A 25,898-nucleotide genomic window follows, 5' to 3' on the forward strand; every position below is an offset into this window, starting at 1 on the left:
TATTGAGAAATAGAACTTAGTTTTAATTTTTAACAGTTCTGTCCCTTTTTTCTGTCCCTCAACCCAGCACACTCACCTTTGTTTGAAAGGTTTTGTTGCTGTTGGCTGTAGGAAGCAGATAGGTGTTGACAAAAACTCGAAGCATTATGAGATAGATGTGTAACAGCTTATGGGTCACTGATGGACTTCATCCAGATGTGAATTGGATAAGGTTTTTCCCAGTGCCTATTCTTTGTCTACTTCAGTAAGCTCTTTTTTTTTCATTTCTAAGATAAGCACTCCTCAGGCCTCCTGACTCTTCTTTTTTATCAGCTAATTCTAAAGCAGACTGATGCTCTTTGGGCCACATACAGATACAGACATGTTTTGTCTTATTCATATAGTTGGTCGGTAGTTGGACCATGTAGTTGATCAGCGTATTTCACATTGCACAAAACCCACATTTCTGGCTCTTTTTGAAAAATTGGAAGGGCACGTGACCGCAGTGCAAAAATTAGCCAGAGCTCACTAGTGACTTCCCCATGCAGGATATGTGGTCTGTGTGGTCTCTTACCTCTATTTCACTTATGTGTGGGCTCCCTGAGTGGACCGTGTTGTTTTCTAGCCTTCACACTCTGTCTTGAGGACCATAAAGGGTGGTAGCAGTATAAAGGGGTGACTGGTAGGTCTCATACACATCATGAAGGACTAGATGCAGGTCATGTTAGTGAGGGCAGTAGGCTTATTATGCATAGTATCAAGACAAATCTGCTGTCCCTGAACCCTTCCTCTTTAGAGTCCTAGAGCCTGTGACAGAAGAGTTAATACTTGTAAGATTGCTTATTATTATTATCTTGGTGGATTTCTAGATACAAAGATCAATGTGTTTCTTCATATTTCCCTTCTTCTTTTTGTTAGAATAGTCACAGTAAGTTATTCCCTGGTGGGGATACTTGTACACATAGAATCATAAACTTATACAGATAATACCTTAGCAATGATTTAATCTCACGCTCTCTTTTTAAAGCTTAGATAATAGAGTTAAGAGGGGGGGGATGCCTTGTCCAGAGTCTTAGGACTAATAGCAAAGCATGAACAAGAAAAACCAGTTCTTCTCACTCCCAGCTCCAGGTTCAGCTCTAGGCTACACTACAAATGAAACATAGATTTCTCTCCTCTCTAAGGGTAACCAAGTATATATATTCTTTACATGGAAAAGAGGAAATGGGCTTGGACAACACACATACTGGGGTTCAGAATCTAGGTCTGCCATTCTGATATTTAGGCAAGCTTAAGTGACCTGTTTAATGTCCATAAACTTCCTTTTCTTCATCTTTACAACAGGACCATAACACCTACTTCACAGTCTTATGTGAACAAAACTAGTATGTACATAAGGGTCCTCCGTGATAATTCCTAGGTCCTCCTCCGCCCCCTTGGTCACTAGGTTAAATGTTTTCTTCCAAAAACCGAGAGGCTAACAAGGAGTTAATTTTTTTTTTTTTTTTAACTTAAGCCAAGGAATGTCTGCACAGTGCCCAGCTTGGATGATGTGGTATGCCTAACTGTTTTCATGTTGATTTTCATGCCACAGTGAGCCCCTTCAGGCATGAAAACAACCAAGGATTATTTGCTTCTCTGTTCTTTCTTTTTTGGCTCTCTTGTATTTTCATCACAGTCTCCAGCCCTTCCAAAAGCAGTCTGTCAGGATTTACCAGTGAATCTCAGCTTTCTTCTGCTGGGCCACCATTCAAGGACATCTTCCTGAATCAAGGAGGAGCTCATCAACATGACCGATTCTCAGTTACATAATTCATTCCCTCATTTCTGGAAGCTTCTTCTGAGCTTTGCCTTATGCTGTCATTCTATCCAGATCTGTCCCTTCTGTGAACTCCTCTTGAACTTTTAAGTTAGCATGTAATTGTTTTCTAGTCATCTTAACCTCCGTTAATTTTCTCCTTCCCTAGATTAGATTGTGAGCACTTCAAGGTTCAAAAACTAAGTCTTCTGGGTTTGTCATTATCCCCTACGGAGTTTAGTGATGTGTCAGGTGCTTAGAGAGGTCTTTCATTAATAACTCACATGGAGGGAACTGGAACACACTGTGATAGAAATTAGCCACTCCTGGGGCGCCTGGGTGGCTCGTTGGTTAAGCATCCGACTTCGGCTCAGGTCATGATCTCACGGTCCGTGAGTTCGAGCCCCGCGTCAGGCTCTGTGCTGACAGCTCAGAGCCTGGAGCCTGTTTCAGATTCTGTGTCTCCCTCTCTCTCTGCTCCTCCCCTGTTCATGCTCTGTCTCTCTCTGTCTCAAAAATAAATAAATGTTAAAAAAAAAAAAAATTAAAAAAAAAAAAAAAATTAGCCACTCCTGATCTCAGCTCCCACCAAAGCACTGTCTTCCTTCTTGGTCAGTCAGCTAAATATCTCCGCTTCTACTACCCCCCTTTTGTCCCTCTTGATTCCACTGAGAAGTGAATTGTGATCCACTGCTTCCTGGGACATATTTGTTACTGGGACTCTCTCCGTCCCCACTAGCCAGGTGTGCCGTGTCCTCCTACTTACCAAAAAGCGTGGGATCTTGGACCTCACCTCTCCTCAGAGTGCCACGGCAAGTTTAAAATGGCTGAGCTCTCTTCATATTGAAAAGGGTTAGGAAACATAACCAAGCCTTAGGAACTCAGGTCTTCCTTTATTGCCATTCTGCCAAAATGCTGCTTGATTCTTAAGGAAAATGTTATTCATTGAATTATTTTTTATTTTTGAAAAGGACCTGCAACTATCAATGTAGACTTGTTTTCTTTTTCTTTTTTTTTTTTTTTATAATGCTTATTTATTTATTTTGAGAGAGTGTGAGAGAGAGAATTTCAAGCAGGTTCTGCTCTGTGAGGGCTCAGTCTCACAAACTATGAGATCACGACCTGAGCCAACATTAAGACTTGGACACTTAAACAACTGAGCTACCCAGGCACCCTGATGTAGAATTGCTTTCTGATGCCATTTCCTTGGATGTTAAGACCTAGGTATCAGAGCAAGATTTTACTGATTATAATCTGAACATCTATCCTTTGAAGTTCTTTATTTCTGAATTACTATTTTATAAGCTTGCTATTATTTACAGCAGGTTATAATTATTTGCAAATAAATTATTCACAAATGTGTTACTATTTTTCATCAAATAACTGCTGTGAGCTGGGCACTGTGGATGACCGAGATGATAACGAGACATGGAGGGCATTTATGCTCAGAGGGGTATAGAATGTAGGAGGCAGGCATGGCCCCAAGAGCAAGGCTAGGAAGGAGGGATCATGCGGACTAGGGACTGAACTGGCTGACTTCGTCAGGGTTCTAGACAGAAACATCATTGCGATTATTCGGAGGTGTTTTAAATACCAAGCCCTCTTTTGGAGGTGAGAGCGGGTTTATGAGCCATTATCCCATTTTTCCCGACTGCACAAACTACATAGTGAAGAATATGGCATGAGGCTTCAGCATGTCTGTCAGAATAGTTCCAGAAGGCAGGAGCAGCAAATGTACTTCAAAGAACTAGAACAAATAGCCATTTAAGACAGTTTTTAAATCCACAGCAGATCGGGCACTACAAGAAGAAGCCTGTTTCCCAGCCAAACAGTGAACAATCCTAAAAGTCCAGGCTCCCTGGACTTTGGGGATTAATTAGAACTTATTCAGTAATCAGCCAATTTGGATTTCTGAGAATGATTCTAAACGCAAAAAGATAAAAGTTGGGTAAAGTAAACTAACCATTGCTTCATAATTGAATCACATAATTCAATTAGAGAATCATAAAGTTAGAAATGCTGGAGGGTCTTTTATTTGGTTTTTGGGTTTTGGGGTTTTTTTTAAGGAAAAGTTATTTAAAAGCAGTGCTATTAAAATAAAAATAACTCCTGGCTAAAAATACATGCTAAAACATTTATCTCACTAGGGACCTGAAAACAGTTGAGTGTCCAAGTTGGAGTCTAGCCCTCATTAGACCAATAAATTGGTTTTGGAACTCTGAAGTAATTATTTGATTTCTTTTGTCTACATAGCCAGTTCAGATTTGGGGTATTGTTTGCTTTAGTTGTTGGCAAAACACTGTAAACATCCAGGTTCTGGTTGCTGTGTTTTTATTATAAAGCACAGGAAAATTACTTCCATCAGAAGAAATGAAGGGTTAGGATAAATTGTGAATAAACAATAGGTTTTGGTCAAGTTCCGATACAGGCTGCTTTTGATCCTGCACTGGAAAAATGAGACAATTCTATATTTACACATAAAGCAACCCTGATATCTGTAATAAAAGGGGAAGATTCTTCTGGATTGTTTTGTTTTGTTTTGTTTTGTTTTCTTGTTTAATCAACAGGGTAGACACAAGGAAGGGTTGAACAGCATATTACCAGATTATACTTTTTCCTGTGATATCATTTTTGATCTTTAAGTTTCCTCCCAGCATGGGGCGCCTGGGTGGCTCAGTCGGTTAAGCGGCTTCAGCTCAGGTCATGATCTCGAGGTCCGTGAGTTCGAGCCCCGTGTTGGGCTCTGTGCTGACTGCTCAGAGCCTGGAGCCTGTTTCAGATTCTGTGTCTCCCTCTCTCTCTGACCCTACCCCGTTCATGCTCTGTCTCTCTGTCTCAAAAATAAATAAACGTTAAAAAAAATAAATAAGTTTCCTCCCAGCTTTAAGAGTCTTTGATTCTTGATTCTAAAATGATGTACTAGGAAAGTCCACCAAAGCAGGGCTATTTGGAACAGGCCCAGTTGGCTCTGAAGCATAGATGTTCTCAAGAGGGGAAGCCAGTATGTGAAGATGTGGTATGTGACTAACTTGTAGAATATTGTCTGATTAGAGGTACCTCAGAACTTTCCCTAACTCTGCTAACACACCCTTGGGGACCACCATATCTGGCATTTGTATGTCTTAGTAACCAATATGGAGAACTAATTATTAACTTAATGAGCAGCAAAACCTTACTGAGCTCTACTACAATAACATGGTAGCTTACTCTAATAAGAGAAAATGACTGTAAGATAGTTCATAAAAGTTTAGTTCCAACTCCACTTCTGATTGAGTTGGATGTTATTAATTCCCTAAACTAGAGATTTGGGATTACAGTGACATTCACCAAAAGATCTAAATCATGTTTACATGAAAGTTCATATGATAAAACAATAATTAAATGAAGTTTGGTTAAATGTTTTCATTATTTTTACTATCACTTTGATTCATTAAAAGTGACGACTGAAGCAATAGTCAAATTTAGTTTGTGAATTTCAATAATAAGGAATGGTAAAGAATCTTAATCCTGTTTTATATGGAAGTAATTAGGGTATTTAGGTTTCTAGGCTAATTCAGATGCCCCCACCATCCCTCATTCTTTTCTGAGTTGGCTTTCTGATCATAGTGTGGCCAGATCAGCACAAAGTATTCTAAATATATGGTCAGAACAATTCCTCTGACTTTATTCAATTTCATTGTTTATACAATGAAGAACTTTGCTTGTTTTTATTTCTGCTAGGCCTGGTTGGAATTGGAATTCTATCTTCCAAATTTGTACAACCTTTCACTAAATGTGGAATGATATTCTGATTTTTTTTTTTTTTTGCCTTCCAGTCAACAATAAATTTCTTTTCTTTGTAGAACTTAGGAATAGCAAAAAGAACTAACTCATCCTTGTGGTATTTTCTAATCCATAATACACAAATAGATAATCACATGGCTAATAGAAGTGTTAGTATACTCGTTTGTTTCTTTCTCTCACTTTTTAAATTTATTTTTTAGAGCAATTTTAAGTTTACAGCAAAATTCAGCAGGAGGCACAGAAATTTCCCATATGCCCTCTGCCACTGTATACGCATAGCCTCTTCCATTGTCAGCATCCTGCACCAGAGTGGTACATTTATTACAACCGATGAACCTACACTGGCACATCATTATCACCCACAGTCCATAGTTAACACTATCTTTCACTCTTGGTGTTGTATATTCTGTAGGTGTTGACAAATGTATAATGACATGTATTTAGTATTGCAATTTCATACAAGATAGTTTTACTGCCGTAAACATCTTTTGTGCTCTGCTTATTTATACTTCTTATGGGTGTGTACCCATTCTTATGGGTATTTTGTTGTTTTAGTTTGCATTTCCATAATGACATATGATGTGGAGCATCTTGTCATATGCTGGTTTGCCATCTGTCTATCTTCTTTGATGAAGTACCTGTTAAGATCTTTGGTCCATTTCTTAATTGGGTTACTCATTTTCTTACTGTTAAGTTTTAAAACTTTTTTTTTTTTTTTTTTTTTTGGTATATTTTGGGTACCAGTCCTTTACTAGATGCATCTTTTATAGAAATTTTCTCCCAGTCTGTGGCTTGTTCTTTCATTCTCTTGACAATGTCTTTTGAAGGAGAGAAATTTCTTTATTTTATTGAAGGCCAGCATATCAATTATTTTTCTCATGGATCATGCCTTTGGTGTTTTCTCTGAAAACAAGGTCATCTAGATTTTCTCCTATGTTATCTTCTAGGAATTTCATAGTTTTGCATTTTACATTTAGGTCTGTAATACATTTTGAGTTAGTTTTTGTGAAAGGTGTAGGGTCTGTGTCGAAGTTCTTTTTTGCACGTGGATATCCAGTTGTTAAAAAAGGCTGTCTTTGCTCCATTGTGTTGCCTTTGCTCTTTTGTCAAATGTCAATTAATCGTATTTCTGGCTCTCTGTTCTATTCTTTTTTTTTTTATGTTTATTTATTTTTGAGAGAGAGACACACACACACAGAGTGTTAGCGGAGGAGGGTCAGAGAGAGAGGGAGACACAGAATCCGAAGCAGGTTCCAGGCTCTGAGCTGTCAGCACAGAGCCCAACGTGGAGCTCGAACCCACGAACCGTGAGATCATGACCTGAGCTGAAGTTGGCTGCCCAACTGACTGAGCCACCCAGGCACCCCTCTCTGTTCTATTCTTTTAATCTATGTAGCTCTCCTTTCACCAATACCACACTGTCTTGATTGTGTAGCTTTATAGTTAGTCTTGAAGTTGAATAGTGTTAGTCCTCCAACTTTGTTCTTCTTCAGTGTTGTGTTGGCTAGTCTCTGTCTTTTGCCTCTCTATTCAAACTTTAAAATCAGTTTGTTGAAATCCATAAGATAACTTGCTGAGACTTTGAGTGGGATTACTTTGAATCTGTAGATCAAATTGAGAAGAACTGACATCTTGACAATATTGAGTATTCCTATACACAAACGTAGAGTATCTCTCTATTTATTTAGTTCTTTGATTTTTTTCATCTGAGTTTCATAGTTTTCTTCATATAGACAGATCTGAACATATTTTGTTAGATTTTTACCTAAGTATTTCATTGTTTAGGGTGCTAATGTAAATGGTAATATGTTTTTAACTTCTAAAGTCAGTGTTTAGTAGGAAAGTGATTAACTTTTTATGTATTCTATAATATTATAGAACCTTATATTCTATAACCTTGCTATAATCACTTATTCTGGGAATTTTTTGGTCAGTTCTTTCAGATATTCTTCATAGATGATCATGCCATCTACAAACAAAGACAGTTTTATTCCTTCTTAATCAGTACATCTTTTATTTCTTTATCTTATTACGTTGGCTAGGACTTCTAGTACAATGTTGAAATAGAGTGATGAAAGGGGACATCCCTGTTTTGTTCCTAATCTGAGTGGGAAAGCTTCTCACCATTAAGTATGTTAGCTGTAGGTTTTCTAGAAATATTCTTTATCAAATTGAGGAAGTTTTCATCTCTTCCTACTTTACTAAGAGCTTTTATCACAAATGGGTGTTGGATTTTGTCAAATGCTTTTTCTCCATCTATTGATATTATCATGTGATATTTCTTCTTTAGCCTGTTGATGTGATACATTACATCAGTTGATTTTTGAATGTTGAAACCACCTTACATACATGGGATAAATCCCACTCAATTATGGTGTATAATTATTTTTAAACATTGTTGGATTTGATTTGCTAATATTTTTATTGAGGATTTTTGCATCTATCTTCATGAGAGATACTGGTCTGTAGTTTTCTCTTCCTGTAATGTCATAGTCTGGTTTTAGTATTAGGGTAATTATGGTGTCCTAGAATAAGTTAGGAAGTATTCCTTCTATTTCTGTCCTCTGACAGAGATTGTGGAAAATTGGTATAATTTCTTAAAAATATGGTATACTTCAGGGACATCTGGGTGTCTCAGTCAGTTAAGTGTCCAACTCTTGATTTCGGCTCAGATCATGATCTCAGGGTCATGGGATCGAGCCCCACATTGGGCTCTGCTCTGAGCGTGGAGCCTGCTTAAGAGTCCCTCTCTCTATCACTTGCGCTCACTCTCTCTTTTATTAAAAAAAAAAAAAAAAGTGTACTTCATAAATTTGCATGTCACCCTTACACAAGGGCCATGCTAATTTCTGTATCATTCCAATAGCATATGTGCTTTCAAAGCAAGTACTTTCTCCTTCAAGAAAAAAAAAATGTGTTTTCAACATTGAAAATGTTCTGAGTTTATAAGTACTGCTTTCTACAATCTCTTTTGGCTTTTTTGGGTACAAATTCACTGTGTCTATCAATGATAAAGATGGCTGGATTTCAACTTTATACTTTAGCGAATGGAAGATATTGAATGTCATACTACAATATAGACCATGGTAGGATGGTCTGTCTGCTCACAGGAGTAGGGATGGGGATGATTGAGGACAAGTCTAAGCTGAGTCCTACATTTCTGACTTGGGTAAGTGAGTGAAATGAAGGATTAACTTTAGATACATGCTGAATTTCAGTGGCCTTTGGAAGTGGGGATGTCCAGTAGGCCAGTGGGTGTACTGTCAAAGCTCAGAGAACAATCTGGACTGTAAACATTGATTTGGCAACAGTTGAAAGGGATGGTTAAGAAGATATAAATGTTCGGGGTGCCTGGGTGGCTCAGTCAGTTAAGCATCTGACTTCGGCTCAGGTCATGATCTTGCGGTTTGTGGGTTTGAGCCCCGCATCAGGCTCTGTGCCGACGGCTCAGAGCCTGGAGCCTGTTTCGGATTCTGTGTCTCCTCCTCTCTCTCTGCCCCCCATGCTTATGCTCTGTCTCTCAGTAATAAATAAACGTTAAAAAAAAATTTTTAAAGAAGATATAAATGTTGGGAGAGCCTTCTTAATAAAGTCTGAGTTAAAAGTGTTGGGAGGATGGATCTAGAAGGAAGAAACATAAGGCCAAGATGGCAATAAGGTGCAAGAGAAAATTGGTTATTGGAGGCACTAACTATAAAATTACTGTCTTTTCTCCTCTTGTGAATGTTGAAGCCTCTTTTCAAGGAAGAGACTTATAACTTCAAATTTATTATTGCTATTTCTGATTATTTGGCTTAACAATTTCAGGTGCCCACTAAAGTCCAGAGATTATAATTCTTTTTAGCGTTTATTTTGGAATCATTTAAAATTCACACAAAAGTTGCAGAAATGATAGAGAATTCCTATATATCATTCATCCAGCTTCCACTAGGGTTAGCTCCTTATGTAACCATAGTATAGTTATCACAATGACGATATTAACACTGGTATACAGTACTGTTAGCTAACAGTCTTTATTTGGATTTTACTAGTTTTTTCACCATTGTCCTTTTTCTGTTCCATATCCAATATCAGAGCTCCTTAGTTCCCTACTTTCTTCAGTCTTTCATTATCTTGCATAACCTTTGCACTTTAGATAGGTACTGATCGATTATTTTGCATACAAAAGAGACCAGTTGTGTGATCACATCCTGGGATTTATTCTTACACAATTTAGGAAAAAAGTTTTAAGTTTTATTAAGACTATATTTCATGTGTGTAAAGATCCTGGTGTTTACATTTTAGCAAGTTGCAGTTATTGTGACTTCTTACTTTTGTGGGGACTTGTAGCTACTTAGAAATTCCTGTTCCCTCCTTTACTACAAGGAAATGATGCATCTTCTGTTCTATTTAATACAGCACTCTTTCTGTCTCCAGTAATGATACGTGAATTATTAGGTGAAGAATAACTTATTGCTTATATAGTTCCTAAGTTAATAAATTTTTACTTCATAAGTCATTTTGAAAAGCTTTATACAGGTTCCTCAAAATGTTAAGCATAGAATTACTGCATGATCCACCCAATTTCACTTCTAGGTATACCCAAGATAATTGAAAGCAGGGACTCAACCAGATACTTGTACCCCAGTGTTCATAGCACAATAGCCAAAAGATGAAAACAACCCAAGTGTCTGTCAACAGATAAGTGGATAATAAAATGTGGTATATACAAATAATGGAGTATTATTTAGCCCTAAAGAGGAATGAAATTCTAATACATGCCACAATATCGATAAACCTTGAAAATGTGTGCTAAATGACATAAGCCAGACAAAAGGAGAAAATATTGTATAACTTATAATTCTAATGTAATGCAGTCATAATTCTAGTTAATTTGCCTAGAATAGGCAAATTCATAGAGACAGAAAGAATAGCAGTTACCTGGAGCTGGGAAGAGCGGCAGAAAGGCGAATTTTTGAGTACAGAGTTTTCATTTGGTATGATAAAAAAGTTCTGGAGGTAGTTAGTGGTGATAGTTGCACAGCATTGTAAATATACTTAACACCAATGAACTGTGCACTTAAAAATGGGTAAGAGGGTAAATTTTAGGTTATATATTTTTACCACAGTTTTTAAAAAGCCTTAAGCAAACCATAACTTTTCCTGTCCCCCCCCCAATTTGTTGGATTATTTTAATCCAATATCTATTTTTTTCATATTTCACAGTTTAAAATTTTTTCTGAGGAAACAGTAAAGCTGACATTATAAAAACTGTATTCCATCTATCAGAACTTTGAAAACGTTTTATCTCCAATTTATTTGAATGTGAATAAGATAAATTCTGGTATTGGTATTACCTTGTTGGCTTGGGTTTCATGATGAACATTCATATAAAGTTTAGTCTCTGAATGATGTACTTGCAGAATGTACCCACCTACATTCATCAGCCCTCTTGACATCATGACTCAGATTCTCCAGAAGTAAGGAGTGCAGATATCTGCTTAACTGCAGAGAATCTAGGGACTAGGGACATGGAGATTAGTGAGCTCCAGATTTATGACATGATTTCCTAGCTTGTTCAGTCTCGTGATTGGGAGCCCCATCAGAATAAAGTGGAGTAGGGAAAAAGCAGTCCTCAAAAAAAGGAATGCTGGGCAAAACAAAGATAGATGTCTGCCATATCTAAGCATCTGTTACGTGCTAAGCACTGTTCTAAGGGGGTGGGATACATCAGCTAACAGACAGATATCCCTGCTCTCCTGGTTTACCTTCAAGCTGGTCTTGTTCAGCTACAAAAGCATGTTGGAACTTGGGTGGCCAGTAGAAGTGACATAGAGTGCTTAGACTTCTGAGGCTAATCTGTCCCCTATTCCTTGGTCAGTCATTCGAGGGCATTGAATTCATGGTGCATAGCAAGCTAGTATTTATGCCTCAGTGATGTCTTTGTAGAGGTTCTCTGTGGCTTCCAAAGTTTCAGACCACTGGATGGTGTCACTGTGGTTCAAGTGTCTGTAGCATCAGAATGGGGGATGAACTGGGACTGTTTCAGCCCCAGGGGACAGCCTGTTGTCAGGAGCCAGTGAGGTTACTGCAGGGTTTCAGTCTCAGACCAAAATGAGATGAAAAAATCAGGAGCCTAGGTGAAATTATCCATATGATGGGGCTCAAGCAGAGGTTCACTGGACACACAGGAATTCAGGGGCGTTCCACACACACATCAGATCCATCCTTAAGGCAGAAATACTAACTCCACTTTATGGACCAACCCCCTAGAAAAGGTAGTGTACCTGCCAGTCTTGGTTAGATTGACTTGGGACGTGGGCAGGGCCCAATCTGTTAAGTCTTCAGATAAGAAATTACTATACAATGGCAGTATGCACATGCTATCAGCAAATAAAAATAATTGTTAGTGTTGGGGCACCTGGGTGGCTCAGTTGGTTAGGCACGTGACTTGATGTTGGCTCAGGTCATGATCTCATGGTTTGTGGGATCGAGCCCTGTGTTAGGCTCAGCACTGACATCACAGAACCTGCTTGGGATTCTCTCTCTCCCTCTCTCTCTGCCGCTCCCCTGCGCATGCACACTCAGACTCTCCCTCCCTCCCTCTCAAAATAAATAAGCATTAAAAAAAATAATTGTTAGTGTCTTTTAATAAGACCCACATTTTCATTTAATCCTCAAAACAAAAACTATGAATAAAAGACACAGAAATCATAACTGTAGTTGCAGGTTTAGGGGCACCTGGGTGGCTCAGTCAGTTAAGCGTCCAACTTCAGCTCGGGTCATGATCTCACAGTTTGTGAGTTCGAGCCCCGCGTCAGGCTCTGTGTTGACAGCTCAGAGCCTGGAGCCTGCTTCAGATTCCTTGTCTCCCTCTCTTTCTGCCCCTTCCCCACTTATGCTCTGTCTCTCTCTGCCTCTCAAAACTAAATAAATTTTTTTTTTAAAAAATTCAGATTTAACTTGCTTAAACAAAAAAGAAAAAGTTTTCAATATTGGCAGTACAGTGATGATTAAGATAGGTCCTCCCCTGCTCCCTTCTCCATCCTGATCTCACTGTGTGGAGCGATAACACTTCCCCCTTTTTGGGATATTAGGAAATACAGTTCCATATTTCAGCTCTGGAAATCACATTTAATGCTAGGTACCACACTTTTAAAGGGCCGCTGACAAATGGGAACATGTTCAGAGGAAAATGACCCAGATGGCGAGGGAATATGAAACCAAGTTATAAGAGAAACAGTTGGAGGACGTAAGGAGATTAGCTTGAAGAAGAGATTAACCAGAGACTATTAAAGAGACCACAGTTTTTAGATTCTGGAAAAGATACTACGTGGGCTAGAGATTTATCATTCTCTACCTACTAGAACTTCCCAGAACAAGGGCCACTGCAGGGGAGAAACAGGAAGAACATCAAAAAGAACTTGATAAAAATCAAAGTCATGCCAAAAGGAATGGTCATCATTGGAGGCATCAGGTCCCAAGCCCCACATCTGTGTAGTCCTTCTAACAGAGGACATCAGTCAGTGCCTGCTCACATTTCCCTTACTCCACAGATCTTTCCAGATCCCCCATGGCCAATAACATCTCTTTCCCTTGTTCTCCCTTTATACTTTTTCCTCTCTGAGGTATTTCCGTGGTTGCCTTGTGTTTTAGTTGCACTTACCTATGTCTGTCTCTCAATAGGGTTCTCAACCTTTCGACATAATGTATCCTTTACCTAACACATATTCCGTAACATGCCCCTTCCTATGCTGAACTGAAATTCATAGTTAATATAACCCTCTCCTGTATCACAGAATTCCAAAAATGCAATGTAATGCCCTAGCTGTAATAAAAAGGAGAAATAAAAAGCAAGCGATTTGTCATCACATTACATGTTTTATAGTATCTCCAGGCATGACCACACCAGGAGATGCAGTCAAGGAGGTAGATGAGAATGTGGAGTCTGCATGATTAGGGCAGCTGCAGTGCAGACCGATGCAATGTATCATACGGTAGCTCGAAAACAGTGGGTTTGCTGCCTGCGTGTAATTATCTTTTTTCTCTTTCTTAACTTGTAACTTTTTTCTTTTTTTTTTTTTCAACTTTTTTTTTTTTTTTGGGGGGGGGGGGACAGAGAGAGACAGAGCATGAACGGGGGAGGGGCAGAGAGAGAGGGAGACACAGAATCGGAAACAGGCTCCAGGCTCCGAGCCATCAGCCCAGACCCTGACGCGGGGCTCGAACTCACGGACCGCAAGATCGTGACCTGGCCGAAGTCGGACGCCCAACCGACTGCGCCACCCAGGCGCCCCTAACTTTTTTCTTTTAAAATATATATAACATAAAATTGACCATTTTAACCATTTTCAAGTAGACAATTCTGTGGAATTAAGTACATGCATGTTATTGTGCAACTATCACCGCTCTCCATCTCCAGAACTTTTTCAACTCCTCCAATTCTTGATGTAATTTTCTTAAATAGTGAACAGCTAGCTCTTGGGAAACAAAGCAATGTATAGTCTTTGCTCAATTCTCATGGTACTTCTAGTTGGGAAAACTCAATGTGTATATGAAACTTGCAAAAAAAATTTTTTTTGTCCTTCTATGTGAAAGACGATTAGGGTATGAGCTCAAATACTTATCACCTATATGGACATCCAGTGGGATATAAGATAGTGCTTTGTTTTATTAAACAAATATCCCACATATTTGTCTCAAATATCACAGAATGTCTGTATCTGTGGCACTTGTCTGCTAAGCACAAATAGTATCACCACCACCACCACCACCCCCAGGTCACGATCACAACCAGAAATTATCCCATTAGTTGCCCGACACATTGCCACCATTAAGAATAAGACCACATGGTACGTAAACTCCGGGAAGGCAAGACCCAGTTTTGTTCTCTTGTGGCCTCCTTAGTACTTGGTACAAAAGGCGCTCAGTGTTTTGTAAAGTTGCAGTAGAGCAGATACCCAGGTATCCCTCAAGTGTCTGTAACTCAGCTTTTCTAAAACTGAACTGAAGTGTCCTCTTCCTCTTCTCTACCCCCACTCCCAACCTGTCTTACCTCCGTCGTTGTCAGTCTTTGCAGCAGTCTAAAACCCTAGCCACTATAGATTCCTCTCCCTCCCTGTGCACATCCAGCCAATTGCCAGATCATTTTGCTTCTGCCCTTCCTAACTCTGGTGGCCTCTATTTCCCCCACTCCAGCCTCCCTCTATGTCTCCACTCGGCCTCTTGTAATCTCCTTGTTTCCCATTCCCATACTTGCCCCGTCAAATACACGGTGAACTCTGGAGCCTCCACACACATGCCAAGCCCTCCATGCTTTGGGAGCGTAGCTTCCTATGCCTGAAACAACGTTACCTTTTTCACCTAGAAAAACTCTACGTCCTGTGTCAAGACCTGCCTTCAATGTCTCCTCAGCTCTCAGACCTGAGACAAAATCGGTGTCTCTGTTCATATCTTGCTGTGGCTTTCTTGTGTTAAACTTTATTTGTCCACATGCCTGTGGTCTCTGCCAGACTGAGAGTTCCTGGGGCGGAAGTTAAGTGCTCAGGCTTGGGAGACAGTGGCTAGAGTTTGAATGCCACCTGATTTAGCAGTCTTGTGGTCTTGGGCAAAGTCGTTAATCTCTTGAAGCCCCAGTTTTCTTATCTATAAAATGGGGATAATGTAACACTTATAAAGTGTTTAAAATAAAGCTTGAAATGTTAACCATTATCATGGGCTTTGTATCTGCCCAGCACCCCAAAATAAGCATCCTAGAGAAATTGCTTATCAGCCATTTTGAATGAAGGAAAGAAAGAATTGCTACTATTGTCAAATTTGAGATTTTATTAGTCACAAAAGCGGATATTCTATTTGGCAGTTATAGCCAATTTTGTCATCAATAAAGTTAACCTTGGAAAAAAATATATTTTTTTTAACGTTTATTTATTTTTGAGACAGAGAGAGACAGAGCATGAACAGGGGAGGGGCAGAGAGAGAGGGAGACACAGAATCTGAAACAGGCTCCAGGCTCTGAGCTGTCAGCACAGAGCCTGACGCGGGGCTCGAACCCACGGACCGTGAGATCATGACCTGAGCCGAAGTCGGACGCCCAACCGACCGAGCCACCCAGGCGCCCCGGAAAAAAGTATTTTTAAGTGATCTATTTTCCTAACCTCTTTAGATGCATTAAAAAGCATTCATTCTGAAACAGTAATGTGAAAACTCCTGGGCTTGTAAAGTCCATATCTGCTGTGGAAAAACTATATGCCTACAAACTCCCGTGTTTTAGACCTTTGGCTTATGTCTTCCGAAATGTGAAGTGCAGGGAACGTCCACTTCCTCATACTAATCTGGAACAGTAAAGAACAGCCAGCACCACTGGTTTGGTGAGCTGAACTCAGTAACTGCCCTGCGGCTGTCTCACCTTCAGTTAAAAATACATAGTCGTATTCAGCCTATGGCTCAATTGTTTCCTTGCTTTAAGAAAACTTTCTTTTCTCTGTCTCAAGTCCTGCTTGCAGTCTAAAGCTAAATCCTAAATTTTAAAAACTTCCATAGCTAATACTCTGCTAAATGTTTAAAGCCTGACATTTAATCTCCGAGAACTGAAGCTCTCTGATTTCACTGTTTGCAGCTAGTAAATGTCACTCTAAACATTGTTGCTTTCACTCACACTTAAGCGCTTTCATCTGCAGTGGGTGCAGCGTGTCAGAGAATTCTTTGTGTGCCACTCCAGCCAGGGGAAAAAAAGACTCAGCCCGGCCTTTAAACGGAGCAAAAAAAACTGCTTGGAAGGCAAAGACGACCCTGTTTTTATATGGTGTTTGTGAACACACAATCCTGAATTCTACCAGATACTCTTAAAAAGCAACTATATTAGCTCAGCCTGAACAGGGTCCCCGCTGAGATCATACATGGTTGCCAGCCAGACAGCTCCCCACTCTTTTGTGACTGGAGGGGGACGGGAAGGTAGGGGAAAGGGGTAGGGGATGCTGTCATTAATTTCACTTTTGCCTGCAGGAGGAATCTTGTCATCTTCTGGCTCCCCAAACTATTTTCAACCTGGGTGTTTTATTTCTTAGTTCCTGAAGGCTACTGGCACACAGATTAGCTCTCACTTTTCATCATCTTGACATGAAATGGAAAATCAGTTTGTGGCTATTTTCATAGCCTGTGATTTACTCCTGTTCTTGTATCCATCTCCCCTTCATGTTCTTTGTTTGGACATAGTTTTATCTCCTGTGTCTGTGGCCTTTTGTTCTGCTGGGATTTTCATGATCCTTCTTCCTTCGCCTGCCTCCTCCCCATTCCCGCAAACCCCCAGAGCCCTGTTGGGCCTTCATTCTCTCTTGGTCCCCAGTTCCTTGCCCTGCCCCTTTTTTGCACTTGCTGCTTCTTGCCCGGCTGCCTGTCTCTCCCGTCCCTGTCTGTTCCACACACTGCTCTACTTCTTCATGTCTTCTAGGTCCATCTCATGTACCTACAGGGCTCCCTCAGTAGTGGCCCATGATACAGCTGAGAACAAGCAGACATGCTGAACCCACCCATAATCACTCTTGTAGACGAATGGATTACCCGCCAAATTGTTAGGCATACATGTGTTTTTACGGCAGCGGATGCCAGGGCTTCCAGTTTCCTGGCCGCCATGCAGAAGCATGAATTGGAACGTGGAAATAGAACATTCGACGAGAAGCACTAAAGTGGAATTTTAAGGAACCATGGGCTTTTCTGTCAGACATAGATTAAAGTTTCTGTTCTTTTGCTTATTAGCTTTATGGCTTTGGGCAAATTCATTCATTCATTTAACAGATACTTATTGAGCACCTATGATGTGCCTTGTTTAGTTTTTAGGGAGCCAGTTAATAGCCCTCTGTCTTCCCCTTTTATGTTCATAACCAATTGAGAAATAAGACCTAGAGAGGAAAATATTAGCTTTATCGAGTGATGAAAGCCAGATTGGAGGGTGTGGCTTTGATGTGCAGCCACCCTAGGTTTACTAATCTTCTCCCCTGAATTAGACTGCAGGCCTGCCTCTCTTCTCTACCCAGCACACAAGCCAGTGTAAAGGGTGGGTGTGGAAGAAGGGCTAGCGGGGAGAGAGTGGAAAGGCCCATGGGCTTGGCAGGGCTGAGCATTCTTAGTCTGTTCTCCTAAACTCACTGCTCAGGCAAGCCTGGCAGTCCTCCTCCCCAGGGAAGGGTTGAGTGAGAAGGCTGAGAAAAAGGCACTTTACTCTCCCATCCACGGAAACAGGAGGGGTGAGTTTTCCCTCTTAATTGTAAGCATTACACTTAATCAGTGATTGCCATAGTAAGCAAAATTAATATTGCTGCTGTGTTTCTTCACCTGTAGAATACAGACAATCATACCTATCTCTTACTGTGGCTGTGGGGACTAGAATGACATGAGATACTATTTACAAAGAATATGAGTCCCTGTAAACTGTCCTGCTTTGGTCAGGACCAGCCTGAAGTACAAATGGTCATTCAGGAATCTGATACGTCTTTGTTGCCCTCTCTCTCTTCTCTTTCTGAGCCCTAATTTGGTCATTTCTCCCCTCCTCATCCCCGTTAAAAAAAAAAAATAGGAAGTGGGAATACCGGTCCTAAAGTTTTGATTTCCAATACGCACACTGGCCAAATCTTTTCTAATCCTGGCTTATGTGTTTTAGAAAAACTCATTAATTTGGACAAAGAAAGCATTTAGAACAATTAAGTCTACTTTAGAACTACAAAACCGGTTGTACCTGAAGGGTCACTAAAGTACAATATGTAGTCACAAACAGGTATTATTATTTGTGAAATATATGTCTTGATTCCTCACATTTATTGTTCTATTAACTTCAGTGATACTCGTGTGTTTCTCTTTTACCATAGAAAATAATTGAGGTGAGCCTTGAAACCACAATGACGAAGCTAAGGAGTTTTGGGAAAGATCTTTCAGGGCATTTGGACTTTATGTTCAGCAGGAACATAAAGCAGGAGTCTGTTGATGATAACTGACAACACGATCAGGTTTGTATTTTAGGAAGAAGTCATGCAGCAGCACTTGGAGAGTGGAGTGGAGGAGCAGGAGGAAGCGAGCCCGGGAAAACAGGTGGGAGGCTCTGAGTCAGGTGAGAGGCTCACCTCAGGTAGTGGAGATCAAGGGCAGGGCCACATTGAAGAGGGTTTAGGAACAAAATTGGCAGGGTTTGGGTGAGAGGGGGAAAGAGAGTTGTATCAGATAAAAAGACTGTTTTTTAAAATTACAGGATTTCAAATGGTAGTCCTGCCAGAGGCCCTTTCCCAGCAGGATTAGAGGGTTAAAATGGGGAATCCAGCCTAGGAAGACAGTTGGAGCCAAAAGAAAGATGAAGTTGGCCAATAAAAGGGGTGGACCACTCCCCCAGGAGGGAGCTGGAGAAGGAACCCCCTGCCCAGCCAGAGCTGCAGGGTCTGGCATAACACAGTGATTTGCCTGCACTGACTGCAAAGAGAGAAGAGGAGAAAGGAAGGCAGAAAAAGAAGTCACTCTGTTAGGGACATTTGGGGGCCACATGCTTTCAAGAATGTGAGGATGTTATAAACTCTCCTCACTCTTGCATAATTATGTCTACCCAGTTTTGTTTTGTTTTTTTTTCAAACACAGATCTAGCAAAAGTACTTCATTAGATGCGTTGCTAGATGTTATTTGTATTGTGGACTGTATCTTTATCTCTGGGGTTTTTTTAATTGGATTCTTCTTTTGCCTTAAATTGCCTGGGTTAGAAAGAATTCAGTCCCTCGACAGGCTCTCTCCTTGTAGTCTGTTTTTATAGGATGCTACAAGAACTCTTAGATTTTAAAAACAAAGATCTAAAAACTGAATAAGAAAAGATCAGTGAATACTCTTGCAAAGTGGAAGGGGAAGGAGAGGGGAATGATTTTATGGCTTTAGAACAGTCCATGATGTTCTTCTCACCCTTTTATATCTATATATTGTCTAAAGGATTTTCTTGATTGAACATAGTGCTCTGGTCCCTCGTAGCAGAGCATTATTGGCATATCAGTGGTGAACATATGCTTTAAATTTTAGAAGTGATTATATAAGGCAGTGAAAAACTATTTCCTCTGTTGAAAGACTAAAACTTTTCTGTTCATTTCATAGTTTTTAAAGACACTCAGTATTGGAGTGGATAGTTTTTAACTAATGACATGTTACAAAGCTTTTGTTCTTATTTATAGAAGCAGCGTACAAAGCATTGTTGTTGTTGTTGTTGTTGTTGTTGTTGTTGTTGTTTGAGGTATTTTGTGATGCTAAACTGCCCAGCACCACTAGAGATTCAATAGTGAATCAGCAATTTCTGCCAGCTCCCCCTGAGACTTTTTTTAATGTTTATTTATTTATTTTGACACAGAGAGAAATATGTCACGTGCGCATACGTGAGCAAGTGAGGGGGGGATAGAGACAGAATCCCAAGCAGGCTCCGTGCTGTCGGCACAGAGCCCGATGCAGGGCTTGATCCCACAAACCATGAAATCATGACCTGAGCCGAAACCAAGAGTAGGACTTTACCAACTGAGCCACCCAGGCGCCCCACCCCTCAAAGACTTTTTCTGTGTACCCATTTTGTGCAAAGTACATGATAGGAGCTGAAAACAGTACCGTGTTTATGGATTGTAGGCTCCCTGGTGGTTCACTCATCTTCCCAGGCCCCTGTGCCAAGAAAAATGCCAGGCATCATTCCAATTCCATATACATGTTAATTCACTTAATCCTTAGAACGACCCTATGAGTTAGTTACCTGCCGTTTTGTTGTTGTTGTTGTTGTTGTTGTTGTTGTTGTTGTTGTTGTTGTTTTTAGCCCCATTCTGTGGCTAAGAAAATAGGGGCATAAGGAAAAAAATTGACTTGCCCAAAGTTTGATGACTACTAAATGGCTGAGATAGGATTCAAACCGAAATAGTCTGAAACTGCAGCATCCATACTGTAATCATTACACTGTGCTTCCCATTCTGCTCAGGCCATAACTGTTGAATTCGTGAAGAAATTTCTTAATGAAGTCATAACAGGTTGAGAAGCCCAGAGTGATTGGCTGGTGGTAAGCTATTAGAACTGCAACGTGGGTTTTAACACACTTGATTATAATTCACATCAAATTTAAACTTCACGTCTGTCAGGTGTGTGAGTGAGTGCCTTGCTCCAGCTCTTCTCCAGAATTCCCCTTGCCAACATTTCCCCCAACCAAAAGTACCCCGGTTTTGTCTTTGGACCCAGCTCCTTGTTTCAAAGACTCAAGCCGCAAGGAGCTGGCAGGAGAGGCTGAATGGGCTGACAGTCAGTGGGGGCAGGAGTCAGGAATGACAATGTGGCTTGAAAGGCTGCATGGCACTCACTCTCCCTGGAAACGCTCTGTCAGACTCAGGAAGTGTGATTTAATCCTGGTGGAGATAATTCTATTTCATACCCTAGAGTGGATTTCTAACAGAATTTTATTTTCAGTCTCGCCCTGGGAAGCTTTACCAGTAAATAATTTGGAGGGCATTATATTTGCCCTGGTAGCTGAACTACACAAAATAGGGGTTTGTTCTTCTGCCAGCCTACGTCCTTTTCCCTTAAAAGGCTCTTCAGAGGGGACCTGAGAACCTGCTGCCCCAACAGAAGATGCCTGGACCGTGGCCCAGCAGTGCCCTCCGCAGGGTTTGGGGGAGGAGGGAAGACTGTAATGAAATCAAAAGAGCCACTGTTGATCTTGAAAGAACATCAGCCGTACCGATGACACAAGGATTCTTTTCCCCCGTCAGCTCTGAGACCCATCTTTTGGTATTTGTTGTGAGGCAACCCTAGGCAGAGAGACTAAGGAAAAAAAAAATAGCAAATATGCATAAGGGACTTGCTGAGTTCTAAGTGCTTTGTAGGCCTTACCCCACTTAGTCCTTATGTCGAAAGCACTGCTTGAATCCCCCTTTTATAGATGATGAAACTGAGGCACAGAGAGGTGAAATAGTTCCCACCAGTTCACACAGGTAGGAAGTGGCAGAGCCGGGATTCACTCCCAGGCAGTGTGGCTCCAGAATCCATGCTCTCACCTCGAGTCATGCCCTTTCCTTGGACTGTCAACTGCTCGGAGACACCATCTTGTTCGCAATTAGACAGAAACTATTGTTTCAAAAAACAGGGGCTCCATATTTGAATTAGAAAACCCAGAGGTTTGGTATTCTCTCCAGAGTGGTTGAGAATCTCTTCTTTAACAAGATTTGGCTTTGGGTCAGGCAGGATATTTCTCAGATTACCTGCTAGATTAAAACCTGTCACCCCTGCCCTTGAGATGACTCTGGCATAGCCCCGCTACTGAGGTCCCGCTTGTCCAGCGGGTCCTCCTTCCCAACAACCCAGGTTGTTATGCCAAAAAGCAAGCAGCAAACCATTCCCCACGTCTGCACAGATGCTCTTTTAGGCCAGGTGAAATGGGGCCCCTTGGCAGCTAAGATGACTTTGAGTGACAGAAGAGATGCTGCCTGGCCACCTGCTACTTCCTTATTTAATGTCCCTTTCTGTCCTCAGGTGCCTTCTCTGTCTCCTGTCCTTACTCTCAGAATGCTGTTAACTAATCCTTTGTAAAGCATTAACCGATAATTAAGGAGCTAACTTCAAGTCCTTTGAGATAGGTCTCCTCCCTATCTTAGGCTACTTGATTTTGAAGAGTCTAGCAAACAGAGTTCTGGCAGTTCTCTCTGCTAGTAGGAAGCTCGGACTCACTAAAAAACTCCTCCAGATGAGTTCAGCTACACTCCTGCCCCCAAAGTGGTCTTGCAGGATGAGAGAGAGGATGGCCTTTGATGGATCACAGGTAGCCACATCTCCTTCTCCCTTAGCACACACAGACCCCTTTTGCAGGAATAAATGTAGATGGGGTGCCAACCCCTTCTTATAGTATAGAACAGAGGTTTACAAGCTATAGCTTGCACCAGAATCACATGGGAGCTTGTTTAAAATGCATATTCCAGGATTCTGGACCCAGAGATTCTGCTTTAGAAAGAATACATTTTGGGCAAGTGCCCCTGGGTGAATGTGATATGGAGGCCTGAGAAATACTAGCATAGAGTCATCTCTCTACTTGCTGGTTTATTTTTTTAAATATAATTTATTGTCACATTGGCTTACATACAACACCAGTGCTCATCCCAACAAGTGCCCTCCTCAATGGCCATCACCCATTTTCCCCTCTCCCCTACCCCCATCCACCCTCAGTTTCTTCTCTGTATTTAAGAGTCCCTTGTGGTTTGCCTCCCTCCCTCTCTGTTTGTAACTATTTTTTCCCCTTCCCTTCCCCCATGGTCTTCTGTTAAGTTTCTCAAGATCCACATATGAATGAAAACATATATCTGTCCTTCTCTGACTGACTTATTTCACTCAGCATAATACCTTCCAGTTCCATCCATATTGCTGCAAATGGCATGATTTCATTCTTTCTCATTGCCAAGTAGTATTCCATCGTATATATAAATCACATCTTCTTTATCCATTCATCAGTTGATGATGGACATTTAGGCTCTTTCCATAATTTAGCTATTGTTGAAAGTGCTGCTATAAACATTGGGGTACACGTGCCCCTATGCATCAGCACTCCTGTATCCCTTGGATAAATTCCTCATAGTGCTATTGCCGGGTCATAGGGGTAGTTCTATTTTTAACTTTTTGAGGAACCTCCACACTGTTTTCCAGAGTGGCTGCACCAGTTTACATTCCCACCAGCAGTGCAAGAGGGTTCCCATTTCTCCACATCCTCACTAGCATCTGTAGTTTCCTGAGTTGTTCATTTTAGCCACTCTGACCAGCATGAGGTGGTATCTCAGTGTGGCTTTGATTTGTATTTCCTTGATGATAAGTGACATTGAATATCTTTTCATGTGTCTGTTGGCCATCTGGATGTCTTCTTTGGAAAAGTATGTATTCATGTCTTCTGCCCATTTCTTCACTGGATTATTTGTTTTTCGGGTGTTGAGTTTGGTAAGTTCTTTATAGATTTTGGATACTAACCCTTTATCCGATAGGTCATTTGCAAGTATCTTTTCTCATTCTGTCGGTTGCCTTTTAGTTTTGTTGATTGTTTCCTTTGCAGTGCAGAAGTTTTTAATCTTGATGAGGTCCCAGTAGTTCAGTTTTGCTTTTAGTTCCCTTGCCTTTGGAGATGTGTCGAGCAAGGAATTGCTGTGGCTGAGGTCAAAGAGGTTGTTGCCTGCTCTTTCCTCTAGGTTTTTGATGGTTTCCTGTCTCACGTTTAGGTCTGTCATCCATTTTGACGTTTATTTTTGTGTATGGTGTAAGTGATCTAGTTTCATTCTTCTGTATGTTGCTGTCCAGTTCTCCCAGCACCATTTGCTAAAGAGACTGTCTTTTTTCCTCTACTTTCTGGTTTAAAGGGGTCCTCTCTGAATGGAACTGGGATAAACTCATTGCTTCTCTCAGCCCCTGCTAAGGTACCTGTCTTCTGAGTCTATAATACAAGAGAGTCATTAGTGCAGTGAAACATACTTATTAACAAAACTCAGCTAAAGATTCAAGTCAATGAAAACCTCAAAAAAACACCCTGATTTTGATAAATGTGTGATGGACAATGAAAGGAAAATAACTTTTGAATGCCTGAAAACAGAGTGAAGCACATGTTCTTTGGAAAACCTTGACAGCTTATTCAAGATGTACAGTCCAGGCTTGGCTGCAGAGTACCGTGTTTAACCACAACAAAGTACAACTACTTAATGCATCAAAGTTTGTTGAATATTATCATTTTGCCTCTGTTTCATTGTCTTAGTGTCTCTCTCTCTTTTACACACACACACACACACACACACACGCACGAACACACAACGAGAATATCGGAAACAAGTGCTTTTATGTATCCTTTTGACTCAGAATTAAAGAACCAGATAATCCCCTATAAAAATTCATAAACATTTCTTTATACATAGGTTAAAGATATTGCGGGTTTAGTTCCAGGCCACAGCAGTAAAGCAAATACCACAATAAAGCAAGTCAAATGAATTTTGTTGGTTTCCCAGTGCATATAAAAGTTCTGTTTACACTCTACTAATATTCTGCTAAGTGTGTGATAGCATTATATCTAAAAAACAAACAGTACAAATGCCTTTATTTAAATATACTTTATTGTCAGGGCACCTGGGTGGTTCAGTTGGTTGAGCATCCAACTTCGGCTCAGGTCATGATCTTGCGGTTTATGAGTTCAAACCCAACATCGGCCCTCTGCTGGTAGCGTGGAGCCTGCTTGGTATCCTCTGTTCCTCTCTCTCTCTGCCCCTCCTCCACGCTTCTCTCTCTCTCTCTCTCTCTCTCTCTCTCTCTCTCTCTCTGAAAAACAAGCATTTAAAAAAATAAATACACTTTATTGCTAAAAGATGCTACATCATCAGAGCTCTTAGTGAGTTGTAATTTTTTTGCTGGTGGGGGGTTTTTGCTTTGATGTTGCCTGCTGCTCACTGATCAGGGTGATAGCTGTGGAGGCAATTTCTTAAAACAAGACAACAATGAAGTTTGACACATTGATTGAATCTTCTTTTCATGAATGATTTTTCTGCAGCATATGAGGCTGTTTGCAAGCATTTTACCCACAGTAGAACTTCTTTCAATGTTGGAATCAATCCTCTCAAATCCTGACACTGCTTTATCATGTAAGTTGATGTCATATTCTCAATCCTTTGCTGTCATTTCAACAGTCTTCACAGCATCTTCACCAGGAGTAGATTTCATCTCAAGAAACCACCGTCTATGCTCATTCATAAACAATTCCTCATCCGTGAAAGTTTTATCATGATTACAGCCATTCACTCACATGTTCAGGCTCCACTTCCCATTCTAGTTCTCTTGCTATTTCTACCACACCTGCTGTTACTTCTCTCACTGAAGTCCTGAGCCCCTCCAAGCCATCCACGAGGGTGGGAATCAACTTCTTCCAAACTCCAAATCATGTTGACAATTTGACCACGAATGATGAATGTTCTTAATGTCATCTAGAATGGTGAATCCTTTCCAGAAGGTTTTTAATGGACTTTGCCCAGGTCCACCAGAGGAACCATATATCTATATCTTTATGTGTTGTGTTAGGCATGAAACAACATTAATCTTGTTCTACATCTTCCAGGCTCTTGGGTGGAGTGAGTAGTAACTCAATGTCAGTGAGTAGTAATATTTTGAAAAGAATCTTTTTTCTGAGCAGGAATTCTCAACAGTGGGCTTAAAATATTCAGTAAATTATGTTATGAACAGATGTGCTGTAATCCACGCTTTGTGGTTCCATTTCTAGAGCACAAGCAGAGTGGGTTTAGCAAAATTCTTAAGAGGCCTAGCGCTTTCAGAATGATAAGTGAGCAGGGTGCCTGGGCGGCTCATCAGTGAAGTATCT

At 40.7% G+C, this 25,898-nt stretch overlaps 1 protein-coding gene and 1 pseudogene across 2 annotated transcripts in view; one reads left to right on the top strand and one right to left on the bottom strand.

The window, feature by feature from the left end:
• The window catches only part of ALG14 (ALG14 UDP-N-acetylglucosaminyltransferase subunit), a 108,310-nt gene that overhangs the window by 67,050 nt on the left and 15,362 nt on the right, over window positions 1-25,898 (top strand). The window contains exon 4 of one of the 2 annotated variants that reach the window (XM_058716484.1): window positions 18,397-18,534. The exons of the other annotated variant lie outside the window; for it this stretch is intronic. Coding sequence (XP_058572467.1) covers window positions 18,397-18,522 — 126 coding nt within the window. The 3' untranslated portion in view covers window positions 18,523-18,534. The remainder of the gene's footprint in view (window positions 1-18,396; window positions 18,535-25,898) is intronic. 2 annotated transcript variants of the gene reach the window in all.
• On the bottom strand, window positions 8,350-8,450 carry LOC131505833 (U6 spliceosomal RNA; annotated as a pseudogene).

Source organism: Neofelis nebulosa, chromosome 2 (genome assembly GCF_028018385.1).
Source record: "Neofelis nebulosa isolate mNeoNeb1 chromosome 2, mNeoNeb1.pri, whole genome shotgun sequence".
Lineage (NCBI taxonomy): Eukaryota > Metazoa > Chordata > Mammalia > Carnivora > Felidae > Neofelis > Neofelis nebulosa.